The sequence below is a fragment of the Canis aureus genome, chromosome 19 (genome assembly GCF_053574225.1).
Source record: "Canis aureus isolate CA01 chromosome 19, VMU_Caureus_v.1.0, whole genome shotgun sequence".
In the NCBI taxonomy this organism is placed as follows: domain Eukaryota; kingdom Metazoa; phylum Chordata; class Mammalia; order Carnivora; family Canidae; genus Canis; species Canis aureus.
The window spans coordinates 27,267,245-27,281,366 of NC_135629.1; the positions used below are offsets into that span (position 1 = coordinate 27,267,245).

At 37.1% G+C, this 14,122-nt stretch overlaps 1 protein-coding gene across 15 annotated transcripts in view; it reads left to right on the top strand.

Annotated features, from left to right (window-relative positions):
• The window catches only part of LOC144289792 (large ribosomal subunit protein eL27-like), a 238,157-nt gene that overhangs the window by 33,524 nt on the left and 190,511 nt on the right, over positions 1-14,122 (top strand). The window contains exon 2 of one of the 15 annotated variants that reach the window (XM_077858202.1): positions 1,201-1,676. The exons of the other annotated variants lie outside the window; for them this stretch is intronic. Coding sequence (XP_077714328.1) covers positions 1,201-1,554 — 354 coding nt within the window. The 3' untranslated portion in view covers positions 1,555-1,676. Of the gene's footprint in view, positions 1-1,200; positions 1,677-14,122 lie in introns of those variants that run through there. 15 annotated transcript variants of the gene reach the window in all.

Consider the following 14,122-nt stretch of genomic DNA (forward strand, 5'->3'; position numbering starts at 1 on the left):
TCTCCTTCATAGGGTAGGTAGAGAGAGCTTAGATCCTTTGTTCCCAGGTTTGAATGTTCATATGTACCATGTGGGAAAACCTTGTTTGAAAAGCAGATTTTGATTCAGTGGGCCTTAAATTGGGCTTCAGAGTCTTCATTTCTTATCAGCTCCCAGGAGAGTCTGTTGCTGCTGGGTCCTGGGCCACACTTTGAAAAACAGCACCTTTTTTTTTTTTTTTAAATTTTTATTTATTTATGATAGTCACAGAGAGAGAGAGAGGCAGAGACACAGGCAGAGGGAGAAGCAGGCTCCATGCACCGGGAGCGCGATGTGGGATTCCATCCTGGGTCTCCGGGATCGCGCCCTGGGCCAAAGGCAGGCGCCAAACCGCTGCGCCACCCAGGGATCCCGAAAAACAGCACCTTAAGAGAATAATCAAGCTAGGTACCAAGAACGAGAAGAATGTAAAGAAATTAGCTAGTCTCCAAACTCCCTGAGGACCATGATTAATGACTGCCTTATTTGCCTCCATAGTACATGGACTGACATAGTCCATCATATTTAGCAAATATATATTATTTCATAATGAATGATCTAGAATACAGCAAGCCCTGAATGTTCCTGTCTTTTCAATCTTGTCTTCTCTTAACATTTGAAATGCTGTAGTAGTGCCACACTTCTTGGGGTAACCCCACTTATTCCAGACATTCATCTGGCATGTGATTTACACGGAATCCAGAGGCACTAAAGTACTTTTGTCTGACCCTTGCTGTTTTCAGAGATCCATTCTTCACTCCCAAGTACACTCACACCTCACACTTGGCCATAGCTCACTTCTGACAGGTTAGTTTGGATCTTAATCACGGCTCTCAAAGTTTTAGTTAACATAGCTTTATCCATGAACTTAGCAAGCTCTCCACTCTATCATTTCAGCCATTGATCAAACAACAGCCATTAAATCATCTATGATCATAGATCATCTATGATGATCCTGGCGGATCCCTGAAAACTAGACCCATTCTTGAAGCTGAGCCATTGATGGAAACTCCTTGTATATTGTCTTTTAACCACTTATTTACCAGTTTCATTTGAACTGGATTATCATAAAATAACTCGTTAACAGTGTCTAAAATATTTTATTTAATAGCCAATGTAAAAAAAAAATAGCCAATGTGAATCTAGCTTTTTATCTTTAAAATACAAACATTTTGGCTGTAGGCTCGAGTGGCTGGTGTTGAGATGGGCAAGTTCATGAAACCCGGGAAGGTGGTGCTGGTCCTGGCTGGACGCTACTCCGGACGCAAAGCAGTCATCGTAAAGAACATTGATGATGGCACCTCAGACCATCCCTACAGCCATGCTCTGGTGGCCGGAATTGACCGCTATCCCCGAAAAGTGACAGCTACCATGGGCAAGAAGAAAATCGCCAAGAGGTCAAAGATCAAGTCTTTTGTGAAAGTTTATAACTACAATCACCTCATGCCCACAAGGTACTCTGTGGATATCCCTTTGGACAAAACCGTCGTCAACAAGGATGTCTTCAGAGACCCTGCTCTTAAACGCAAGGCCTGACGAGAGGCCAAGGTCAAGTTCGAGGAGAGGTACAAGACTGGCAAGAATAAGTGGTTCTTCCAGAAGCTGCGGTTTTAGATTTCTTTCTGTCATTAAAAATAAATTAAAAAAAAACAAACAAACATTTTGGAAGTGTATCATATAAAATGTGGAATTTGTGTCCATTCTTTCCCTAATCTGACTTCCCTTCTCAGAGATACCCATTAAATATTGTTTTTCCTTCTGAAATTTCTTGGTCGCATTTTGGATAATGTGTCAGAAACACTTACTGCTAACTGATACCCATGTGCTCTTCCCATTTTCAGTCCCTTTGTAACTCAGATAGGCCATACGAATAGCTTAGGCTTATGTTGTAAGCAGAAGTGACATGTGTCAGCTGGGCTGATGGATAAAATAGTAGTATGAGTTCTCTATGCTTTCTTCCTTTCTTGCAAGGATTGAGAAGACCCCCTGTTCCAAATAGTGCAGACTCAAAATGGTGGAACCTCTGTCAGCCTGGGTCTCCAATGATTGTGGAGATTAGAGCTCTCTCTTCCTGCACATCTGTGTGATTCATGTACTATGAGAAAAACATGCCTTTGTTGTATTTAATTACTAGGATTTCAGGGTTAATTAGTTACCACAGCAAAACCAATCAGCTCCTGACTAATGTACACATCTACAATTATGTTTTCTTTTTATTTAATAAGGTCAAACTGTGTATATTGTGCATCTTATTTTTTTTCATTTAACATTTCTAGACATCAGTCCTTATAAGTATACAATTATCTTGAAGTTATAAAACAATCATCTTGATAATCATCTACTTCACATAGAGTCTGGCAAAATTTATCTATAAGTAAATATTGAATATATACCTGTCAGCATAGATATATATGTCATGTAGTCATTTGTAAGTGCATTTGTGTATAATTTAAATGTAAAACAATATAATATGACAGATTTTGGAATATCTAAATAATATTATCATGCAGAAAACTGTTGAAAGAAATTTTTTTCAGATTAAAAAATTAATGTCATGAGCCAAAAGCAAAAAGCATCACTCTGTTTCTGCGTGAAAAAATTTAGGATATCTAATTCTTTAAAAGTAGGCATAGTATAAAACACAGGAAAACATAAATATAAAAGCTACAAAAATGACTAAAAGTATAGCTAATTTCAAGGGATGAAAAATCAGTGTTTTTATGTTTTTAATGGGAATTTTAAGAAGAGTTCAGTTAATCTGGGAATCTATTGTAGGAACATATAGCATAAGAAAAATGTGTTGAGCTTTTATTAATAGTCTTGATCTGTGAGATGAAACCAGGGGAAATTTTTTTAAAAAATCATTTTTAACAGACCTTTGAATATTTATTTTAGGATTGCTTATCAGTTCTCTCTCACTAACTTGTGAGTGGCTAGAGTTCAGTGTAAGATAGAACTGACTCAAAAAATCATTTCTGTTGTCAACATATTTTGCCTTTTTCCATTGACTCTCTTTTGCCTTTTCTGAGAGCACCCTGATTTCCTTTCAGGGGACCCATTGCGTGCTGTCTTATAACAGTACCTTTTGTTGTAAACCTCATTTTTTTGCTGTCTTGGTGGGATAGAAGATCAAGTTGTGTATCCCTCTTAACATGGGAGTGAAGGGAACTGTAGAGGTCTCTTCTGTCAGCTTCTCTTCCTCATCCCCACCCCTCCCCTGTGGCCTGGGAAAAACTGAGAAAGAAAAGAAAGTGGAGGCAATGATGGGTTAGACTCTAAAGACAGGTTTGGAATGTGCTAATCTCCACCCTTGGAAGGACGGAAAGAAGCCTCCATCTTCTGTGTTTCCTACTTCCTTTCCTCTCTGTATTTTCTCGTTAGTATCTTCTATTCTCTTTCTCCAAAATTTCGATCACTTTTTGTTTTCTCCCTTCTTCTTGGTCACTCTTTCCTTTTTCTTCCTGCCCTATACTTTGGCTTCATTTGATACTCAAAGGATCCATTCCCAGAAACCTCTGTTAACATATCTTGTGTCTCTTTTCTGCCTGGTCACCTGACAATGTTTGTGTCTCTAATAATGTTTTCCTCTCCTCCCATATCCTTATCCCCTCATTAGGCTAAGATACTCAAAGCAAGAAAAATGTCTTGGCTGTGTTTTCTACAATTCAAACTAGATATAATCTCACTGCTAAGGAAAGAATTTCATGTGACTTTGCAGGGATTTCCTTGTCTGGATGTTTTGCTCATCACTGACTACTCTCCATGGCTGTGCAGAAGGTACAGCCTTCTCAAACTACATTGTCTGCACAAACATTTGCAACAGAGTTTGGTCCTGAGAACTCCAGTCTTCTGCACATAATGATTGTTTTGCTCAGTTCTCTGAATCTAATTTTCATAGATTTTTTTCATTATCTCAAGTGAATTCTAGCTGGAGCTGCAAAACCCACAAAAATTTAAATGGTTTTGTCAATTGTGGACACAAGGCTAAATAGCTTCAAGCATCTCCCAGCCCCCTCAACTGTAACCTCTATTTCCTCTGTCTTATCCCTTCTCTGTCCCCTTCCTGCTCCCCAGCACACTCTCCCATTATACTTTACAGTAACAGTAGTGTTTGAAAGACAATACATAAAAGCATATTCTATTGGAAACTATAAACCACTAAGCTGGCCATCAGAAGACCAGTATCATTGGTATTATACAAACGTCTATTATTTTTCAGCAGAGAAAGAGATGTTGTCAGAAATTCTTATTCTGTGCACTCTATAGAGACAATGAGGTTATACAAATGCATAGACTCAAGAAATATGATCAACGCCCTTGTGGTTTGTGTGATCAGTTTCTGTGATGAATGGCAAGCCACTGAGCAGGATCAGTTAAAGTAGAGGGAGGAAACCTTGGGTTTATATTAGGTAGTGGTCCTTTAAGGTCAGCTTTGAGTATTTACTTGTGCATTCCATCATGAATCTGATTATAAGCCCTGCTCTTGATGATATATTTTGACTACCTCAAAGAAATATTGGACACATTATTATTTGATCCAAATAAATAGAAAATACATTTAGAGGGACATTCTAATACCTGAAAGAAGTCCAAGATGACTTGGTCCAACTCCGTTATTCTTCGACATAGGATCTGTGGCCCAAAGAAATTAGCATGCCTGCAGGTCATGCAGGCACTTCTAGATGAAATGAGGTCCAGAATCGAGCTCTCTGGTCTCTGTGATTTGTGTCCTTCCCTCTTTGAAGTTCACATTTATGTAATTTTTCCTTATGATAACTATATTTTTATGTTTTCTACATCTTAAATCCTTTTTGGTAATTGTAATAAATTTAGCAAATATGTATATGCAAAGAATTGTGCCTGTGGTTTGAATGGGTGTGGAGGGAATATAAGTTGTATTAGTTTTATATTGCTGATATAACAAAAAAATGACAAAAATTCATGAATTAAAACAGCACAAATTTATTATCTTACAGTTCTGCAGGTTAGAAGTCTCACAATAGTGGTTAAGTGTTTGAGTTCCAGTCCCCAATTGGCTTGGTTTGAATGACAGCCAAGTGACTTTAAACAACTTACTTAACTGTTCTGTAACTTAGTTTCCTCTTCTGTAAAATGTGGATTTTGATGGTACCTGCCATTTAGAGCTACTGTGAAGATTATAGGGGTTAACGCATTAAACATATTGAGCAGTGCCTGGCACATGGTTAGTACAAGAGTGAAAGATAGAGATGATTCTTGTTATTATGTTATTGCAGTTAAGAAAACTGAGCAATAAAGTTTCTGCTACTTAGGAGCAGACAGTTGAGTTGTCAGGAATTGTTACAGCATGGATTATCTAATTACTTATATAATTATAATGTATTAAGATGAGTGGGCTTGGTGTACAAGAGAAGACAGGACATTTTAAGCAAGAGGCAGTAAAAGAAAGGTCTTAATCCAAAAAGAAAGTTGAATCTGAGTGTGGTTTATCCAGCGAGTAAGCTGCATAAGTATCACAAATGAACTTAACGTATTCATTGACATTTATCAAGACCATTCAGTAAATGTTGGTAACCTTTGACAATAAGAGCTGAGTGGGAAGTGGATATCTCTTCACTTACTTATACATTTTTCTATCAGGTGGTATGGCATTATTGAGAGCATGGCTCAAACCAATTTCTGCCCCATGTGTGAACGTTTACAAACAAGCCTGTTGCTGTTTCTTTTTTAGGTTCTCTGGCCAATATCCTCAGCAAAAGAGTCACTCCAAGACAAATATGGTGTGCCCTGATGGTTAGGATTAACTGACCTCATTGTATCAGGTAGCAGAAACAGCCATGATATCTTACGTACACGATGTATGTATAAATATATGAATGCTATCCTTATGGTAGCATTGTCAGGCCCCTGGGCTTACCGGATTCTTATACCCTGCCTTTGTAAGGGTGAAAGCTCCTCTGTAGCATTTGAAATCTACTACATATCTTGAATACCATTCACTTCACCAATGAAAAATTTACTTTTAGCATCTGTTAGGCTGATTGATGTAACCTTGGTGTAACTTTACATAGAAACACTTCACACGCTTGCTGTAGAACTCTTCAGTTATGGACTTCTATTGGGGTTTTTCAAGTGTTAACTAACCTGATTAGTATTCTTCAGATTTAATCTACCTGACTTTAGATTCTAGATTAGATTTAACTTATACTCTTACACCTGTATATTACAAAACCTGTTAAAATATTTTCAAGTAAATTACATATAATAGAACAAATGGCTGTGGTTGGGGGTTTATGCTATGGAGCAATAGACAATAAGTTTACAAATGGTCTTTGCCTCTCTGGTGCTCCTGTTATTCCTGACATCACCAAAATATCTATTAGATAAAACCTTCATCATGAAGACATACTTTCAGATCTCTCATTAGAATAAAATCTTTGCTTGTCTCTACCTTCTCTGCTAGCTCTTACCTCATTTTTTGGTTTCCTTTCATAAGCAAACTGTAATAGCTCCAGTTCTCAATTTTCCTCTCGCTTTTTTCATGATAAAATATTTTTGAAACTTTCAAATGTATATTGCATATGTGGAAAGGTATATAAAGTGTATGCATACCGTTTAAAGAATAAAAATAACATAAACACCCATATACCCATTTTGTAACTTGAGAAGTAGAATGCTATACCTTTCATATCTTAGAATCTTCTTGTGTGACCTTCTTCAGTCTGGCCCCTCTCTCCCGTCCCTGCTCCCAAAGTAAGCATATAATGACTTTTGTGTTAACTATCCACTTATTGTCTTTTATATTTATCACACTTATGTGTATTAACCTGTCGTTTGGTTTTGAAAAACTCCGAAGCAAACATAAGCTTTGCTGTTTGAGCAAAGGGCAATGTTGTCATTTTTAGAGGAAGGGCTCAGGAAAGAGAGGCCCAATAGCATTTCTGGGTCATAGCCTGGCTTTAATTTTCTTAAAAATTTATAAGATTCCCTTCTGTAAAATAAGTGAACAAGGTTAGCAGAGAGCCAGGAAAACAGGGCTCCCCACATTGGAGCATTGGCACAGATTCTAGTATCAGTAGAAATATGGTCAACAGATTTGGGCTGCTCTGTATATTCTGCTTTTAAGTGAACCATGACCTCCCTTCAAGGAGTATGTCAAAGCAGAATTATTTTGTATGGTGAAAAGTCCTCAGCTGATCCATGTGTCAAGGACAGAGGGGAGCAGGAACTCGTCAGAACATTGCTTACACTGGCCAAGTACAGTTAAGAATCTGGGGCATTCCATCTTTCGTTCAGGATAAACTGGCAGTGGGTATCTTGGTAATGGCAGCCTTAGGATTTCTGTTTCCATAGTCACACTGAACAAATCTGTACTCACAGATTTCTTTGTTTGGTGCTTGGCTGTCACCCTGGAATCTCCCATCCCTGACATCCCAGGATTCTTTCCTTAGTCTCTCTCCTGTGATTGATTCCTCTCTTAGTTTATTTTCTCAATTTTGATGGAACTTATCCTTTGGTAGCTTTCGAAGAAGGCTTATACAGAAGGTACCTTTCTTGGAGGATGTGCATATTTAATTGTGACCTTCCTATTTACATTCTTGACTCCTAGCTTAACTGAGTGCAGAATTCTAGGTTGAAAACAATTTTTCTTGCTTCTGGTGCTACTTTGAGAAGTTCAAAGTCATTCTGATTTCTAATGCTTTGTTTCTTACCTATTATTTTTTTTCCTGTTCTTTATGAAAATGCATAGATTCTTTATCCCCAGTGATGTGTTTATTTAATCTTTTAATATTGGCATTCAGTGAGTCTTTCAATTTAATTACTAATGTCCTTCAGGAAATCTTGAGTTATTTTGTTGAAGATTTCTACTCCTTTCTTTCATCTATGGCACTCCTATTTCTTGGAAGTTGGACTTCCTGGATTTTTTCTTAGTTTTCTTGTTTTTTCCTCTTCTGTTTTTCCTCTGTATATATATTTTTGCTATTTTTTTCTGAGAGATTCCCTTAATTATGTCTTCCAATTCTGCATAATATTTAAATTTTTATTAACATGTATTTAATTTTTAAGAGCATTTTGTTTTGTTATGAATACATATATATGTACATATATATATATACACACACATTTTATTTTTATCATTTGGAGGGTATTAAAAATGGTAATTTTTTGAAGTTTACTTTCTGTGTAGTGTCCATTTCCTTCAAGTTGCTTTTTTCCCCTATATATTTTAATGGTCTCTGTCTTCCATATATGTTGACCATATGCTTATGATTGAGAGTTGGGGACATTGACCAACTGGATACCCTGAGAGCATGGTTACACTTGTCAACTTTGAACTGTACTTCAGGGCATCCTGGTGGGTTATTTTTGCATGAATCTTCAATGTAAGTATCTTTAGGTCTTCTTTCCCTTGACTTGACCAGGTTCCCTTGGGAAGAGTCTCAAGGAGTAGGTTCTTCCCTGTGATCTTGGAGCCAAGAAAGAAAAGAGAGATAGGGAATCTCTTCATTCAGCATTGAATATGCATATGGTTATTTGGTTATTTATTTGAGAGAGAGAAAGAAACAGAGAGAGAGAGAGAGAGAGTGTGACTGGGCTCAGTCTTACACCCATGAGATCATGACCTGACCCAGAGTCATGAGTCTGATGCTTAACTGATTGAGTCAGCCAGGTGCCCCTGAATATGCATATGGTCATTTAATCTGTCTTGTGTTCATGAAGCACTGGTTTTCTCAACTAATCCAGAGAACTTCTGTTTTATTTTCTATACAGAAAAATCCTCTAGACTTTTATAGAGGAGCAGAAGGATAGTTACTCAACAAGGTAAAATGGAGAGAATCTAGGCATTTGCTTTTCAAACTTTGACCCAGTCTTTTTTGTTTTAGTAAACTTCCCAAATCCTTTAGTTCTAAAGTTACTAGCTATTGCTAATTCCTGTGTTTGTTGAGGACTCTGCAGTGTCAGTTGGTTTGTGCTCAGATTTTCTCATGAGTAGCTTGCAATTCAATTTTCCTGCATCTGCTAAGCCAGTTGCCACTCATCTCTCGCTTTCAAGCTTCCAAATTGTGTTGCTGTTATCTTTTCTCCAGTTCTCTCCATCCTTCTAGGCTTGCATATTTTAAAACACAACCCTGTTGTTGTCTTACTAAAGTTTTGAAAGGAAGTGAATTAGATATGTGTTCAGTTTAACTTGGCCCAGATAATTCCCATTATTCTTCAACTTGCTTTGATTTGGTTTCTGCTTCTATTGCACCAAAAAAAGTGATCTTATTTAGGTCACTAGTGACCTCCACATTGTCTCATTCAACACCCATTTTAGGTATTCATTTTATTGGACCTTTCTATACAGTTTAACATTAATATCCATTCCTTGAACCCTCTGTCTTGGTTTCTGTGGTATGGCCCTTTCCTGATTATTCTCCTATGTTTTTAAATTAACCCTATTTGCTGGCTTCCTCACCTCTGAACCACACTATAAATCAGTGTTCTTTTGTTCCTTGTGTCTTGTACTTATTCTGTCACCTTAGGTCAGCAGTCTGTTCGTCACAGCCTTAAGAAAACACCTGTATGTTGATTCCCACCAATTTTCACCTCCACTATTGATCTCTCCTCTGAGTTTTTTTTTTAAGATTTTATTTATTTATTCATGAGAGACATAGCGAGGGAGGCAGAATCATAGGCAGAGTGAGAAGCAGGATCCCTGGGAAGCCCAATGCAGAACTTGATCCTAGAACCCTGGGATCATGACCTGAGCCAAAGGCAGAGAGGCTCAACCACTGAGCCATCCAGGTGCCCCTCTCTTCTGAGTTATAATCTTATATGTCCAATTATTAATTTTTCTCCTAGCATATTCCATTTTACATTTTATAGTATCCTGCATATATAATTATATCCTCATTTGCTTCCTACATTCTGAAGCCTATTAGGAAGAAACTCTGTCTTGCTCACCATTGATCACTTAGCACAGCACTTGTCTCAATGTTAAGTATATTGGATTACTTAATATGCATGCATGCATGAAATAATAAATGAATAAATAAATAAATAAATAAATAAATAAATAAATAAATAAATAAGAATTAGTTAGATTTTGGCCCCATATTCATTCCCTAACATATTATGTCCTTTCTCTAGGACTTGAGCTGAGGACTTTTTAGACCAGTGAAGGCAGGCATGGATCACTTCCTTTGTTTTTTCTTTTTAATCACCCTTCTTTATGTGCCCTAATCAACACCTTAAAAGAAAGACTCAGCCACTTGGTAACATACATTTGAAATCAGACAGATGAGGAAAAAGTGATCAATTACATTAGGAGAGTTGAATATGAGTTTATTTCTAAAGCTTCCATCCAATTTTTGAAAAACAAATTATCAGCCTTTAATTTATTGACAAAAATCACATTTAAGAAGAGCTCTGCTCCTTCTTCTTCTTTTTCTTTTTCTTTTTCTTTTTTAATTTTCCATAGTCTTCCATAAGGGGAAAAAGCATCATGAGATTAATCAGACACCTAATCATGTTTTTTTTTCTTCCCCAGTTCTGGAGTCTATATTCACTCCTGACATCTTTATTTGTTAAAATATCATTTTGGGGATCCAGTTAGAGCACAGTTGCAAACCAGGGGATTTCCACCAGCCTCCTGGCTCAAAGTTTCCCTTTTAGTTTTTCACATTGCCTAAGGATGGTAAGCCAAAGATTATTGAAAAGAAAACAATGATTTGCCAGGTAGTGTGATATAGAAAAACCAGTGTTGGCTGTTTAGGGAATAGCACCTCCCACGCTGTTGAAACAGCCTCACTTTATCATGTGTTGAAATCATATTTTAGATTCTCAGCCATGCTTCCATGTCTCTGGTGGCTAAGCCTGTCTCTGAAGTGAGTTCAACTGGGCCTAGATTAAAAAACAACTCAGTTCAAAGAACATTTCCAACTATATACTAACTATACCTGGCTAGTGAAACAACCCATTGGGAGTTGTTTCCTGTTTTTAATGATTTTAAAAGACAGAATTAGCTTGATAATGATGATACTACTTGGTCAATAAATTAATCTAAGACATTTTATTCACATACATTTTGAAGAGTTGCTACTATACAACAGAGGCTGTTCTAGTTACTCTAGATATTGTAACAAACACACCAAAATTTTAGAGAAAGATATAAAATTAGCAAATTAAAAATATGGAGAATCCAAATAATTTTTGAAAGAAGAAAATAGTGTTATATGATATAAAATGTCTTAAAGTGGATATGTGTATAAAGGTTCTTTAGACTGAGGTGATCATGGAAAATCTCTTTGAGAAGATCCTTTCAGGGTGAAATTTGGATAATAACAAGCAGTCAGTCCTTCAAAGATGCAAAGGACATCATTTTATATGGGGTAAATAGTGAAGGCCAAATATCTAGATCATCAGAGAGCTTGATGTGCAGGCAGAATGAAAAAACCAGCATGACTGGCTGTAGTGCAGAAACTACACTGCACTGTGATTGTGTTTGGTGATAATGTCAGAAAGGTGGGTGAGATTGCACCATGGAGGATATCAAGCCTCAAAGACTACACAGAATGCCCAAAGCCATTCAGAGAGCCCACCACATTAAAGTGATTTTTATAATAATACTTAGGATTATTTGTATTTTTCACTTCATTATCTCATGAACCTATGAAAGTTTTCCAGAGGCTACACACAATTTTTCTTGAATCCCTCAAATGCGTGAGGAATTGGGACAATGAAATTATCTGAAATCTAAGGAAAGACAGGTGCCTCCAATGAGAGATGGTACATAAACCATACAAGCTGATAAGAAAAATGACAGATAAAATTTTTAATAAATGGGATAAAGGCTAGGGATAGCTAATATGGAAGTATAGAAAGACTGGGAGCCTCTGAATGAAGAATTGACACCTACTCACAGGGTCTTTTTCATAGACCTCAGTGGGTACTCATGAGAAAGACGGCAGAATTAGAGTCCAGGGCAAAGCTCCTTTGTTGTGCATGCCTGGAAGAAGGGAACAACAACCTCTGTGGGAAAGGCATGAAGCCTAAACCAGGTCCTTCAGTTGAAACTATCAAAAGGGATTTAACATTAATATGATTAATATGTTAAAGGTTCCAGTAGAGGTATGCCTGGGTGGCTCAGTGGTTGGGCCTCTGCCTTCCACTCAGGGTGTGATCCTGGAGTCCCAGGATCAAGTCCCACATCAGGCTCCCTGCATGGAGCCTGCTTCTCCCTCTGCCTGTGTTTCTGTCTCTCTCTCTGTGTCTCTCATGAATAAATGAAATCTGTAAAAAAAATAAAGTTTCCAGTAGAAAAAATTGACAATGTACAATATCATATGATGAACTTCCCAAGAGAAATGGAAACTATAAGAAACAATCACATGGAAATGCTGCAGATGAAAAACAGAGAATACCTTTGATAAGTTTATCAGTAGAATCAATAGAGTTTAGAAAAGAATCAATGGGGCAGCCCCAGTGGCACAGCGGTTTAGCACCGCCTGCAGCCTGGGGTGTGATCCTGGAGACCTGGGATGGAGTCCCACGTCAGGCTTCCTGTAGGGGGCCTGCTTCTCCCTCTGCCTGTGTCTCTGCCTCTCTCTCTGTGTCTCTATGGATAAATAAACAAAATCTTAAAAAAAAGAAAAGAAAAGAAAAGAATCAATGAAATTGGAGATACTTGAAATATATGGCTGAGAATTTTCTAAAATTAACAAAGGATGGCAAATTATAGATCTAAGAAACTTAGGGAACACCAAGTAGGAATACAAAACAAAATCAATCAAAAAACGAAAATGTAGAAAATGTAGACACATTGTACTCAAGCTTCTGAAAACCAAAGATGAAGAGAAAATCTTAAGTGTAGTATAAGAGTAAAAAGATACATTACATAAAGTGAAACAAAGATAAAAATTAAAAGAGTCTCCTTATCAGAATTCCATAGGGCAGAAGACAATGAAATTATATCTAAAGCACTGAAAACAAATGTCATCCCAGAATTCTATACCCAGCAGACATTATCATTCAAAAATAAAAAAGAATTAAGGACTTTTTCAGACAAATAAAGCCTGAGAGAATTCATTACCTGTGAATCTGTTTTATAAAAAATGTTACTGGAAGTTCCTTAAGCAGAAGAATCTGATTCCAGGTAAAAACTTGGCTCTCTGTGAAGAAATGAAAAGCACTAGAAATGGCATTAGCGGGGATCCCTGGGTGGCTCAGCAGTTTAGCGCCTGCCTTTGGCCCAGGGCACGATCCTGGAGTCCCAGGATGGAGTCCCACGTCGGGCTCCAGCATGGAGTCTGCTTCTCCCTCCTCCTGTGTCTCTACCTCTCTCTCTCTCTCTCTCTCCTCTCTCTCTCTCATAAATAAATAAATCTTTAAAAAAAAAGAAATGGCATTAGTGAACATAAGTATCAAGTTCTTTTTCTTCACTTTACATTGCTCTGAAAGATAACTTATTGTCTAAATCAAGTTGTAATGTGTTTATTTATGGAAAACATAGAGGAGTAAAATGTATGAAACAATAGCAAAAAGGAGAGAGGAATTTTCCTTGCATGCCATGTGAAGTGGTATAATATTTTTTGAATATAATATAAATTCTAGAGCAACCATTAACAGTTATTTTAAAAGAGACATAAAAATATCTCATATTTAATTTGTAATGTGATAAATGTTAGTAGCTCTATCTCAGCTTTTGGTGTTTCTCATTAATCTTTAGGAGTGTAACTTTTGGTCCTCAGACCAAAAAGGTTTAAAGTTCCTGATGTAGCATCTTGGAGGTCTTGGTAAGGAATTTGAGTTTTATTCTATGTGTGATTTGTGATTAGAAACTATTTGAGAGTTTCAAACAAAGAAATAAGATCTAGATTTACATTATAAGAACAGATGTGGAGAATGGGTTTTATGTCAGGAGAACAGAATTAGAAGACTAGTCAGGAGGCTACCATGGTCATCAGGCCACATGTGGTGGTGGTGGGGACAAAAGTGGTAGTGAGGGGCAAGAGTGGATGGAATGGGCTGGTTTTTAGATGTTGGGTGGATCACACATATAAGCTCGGGATGAGAGAAAGGACTAATTAAGTTAAACTTTAATCGACTTATTAATAAACTTCATTCATTTACAGTGTTCAAC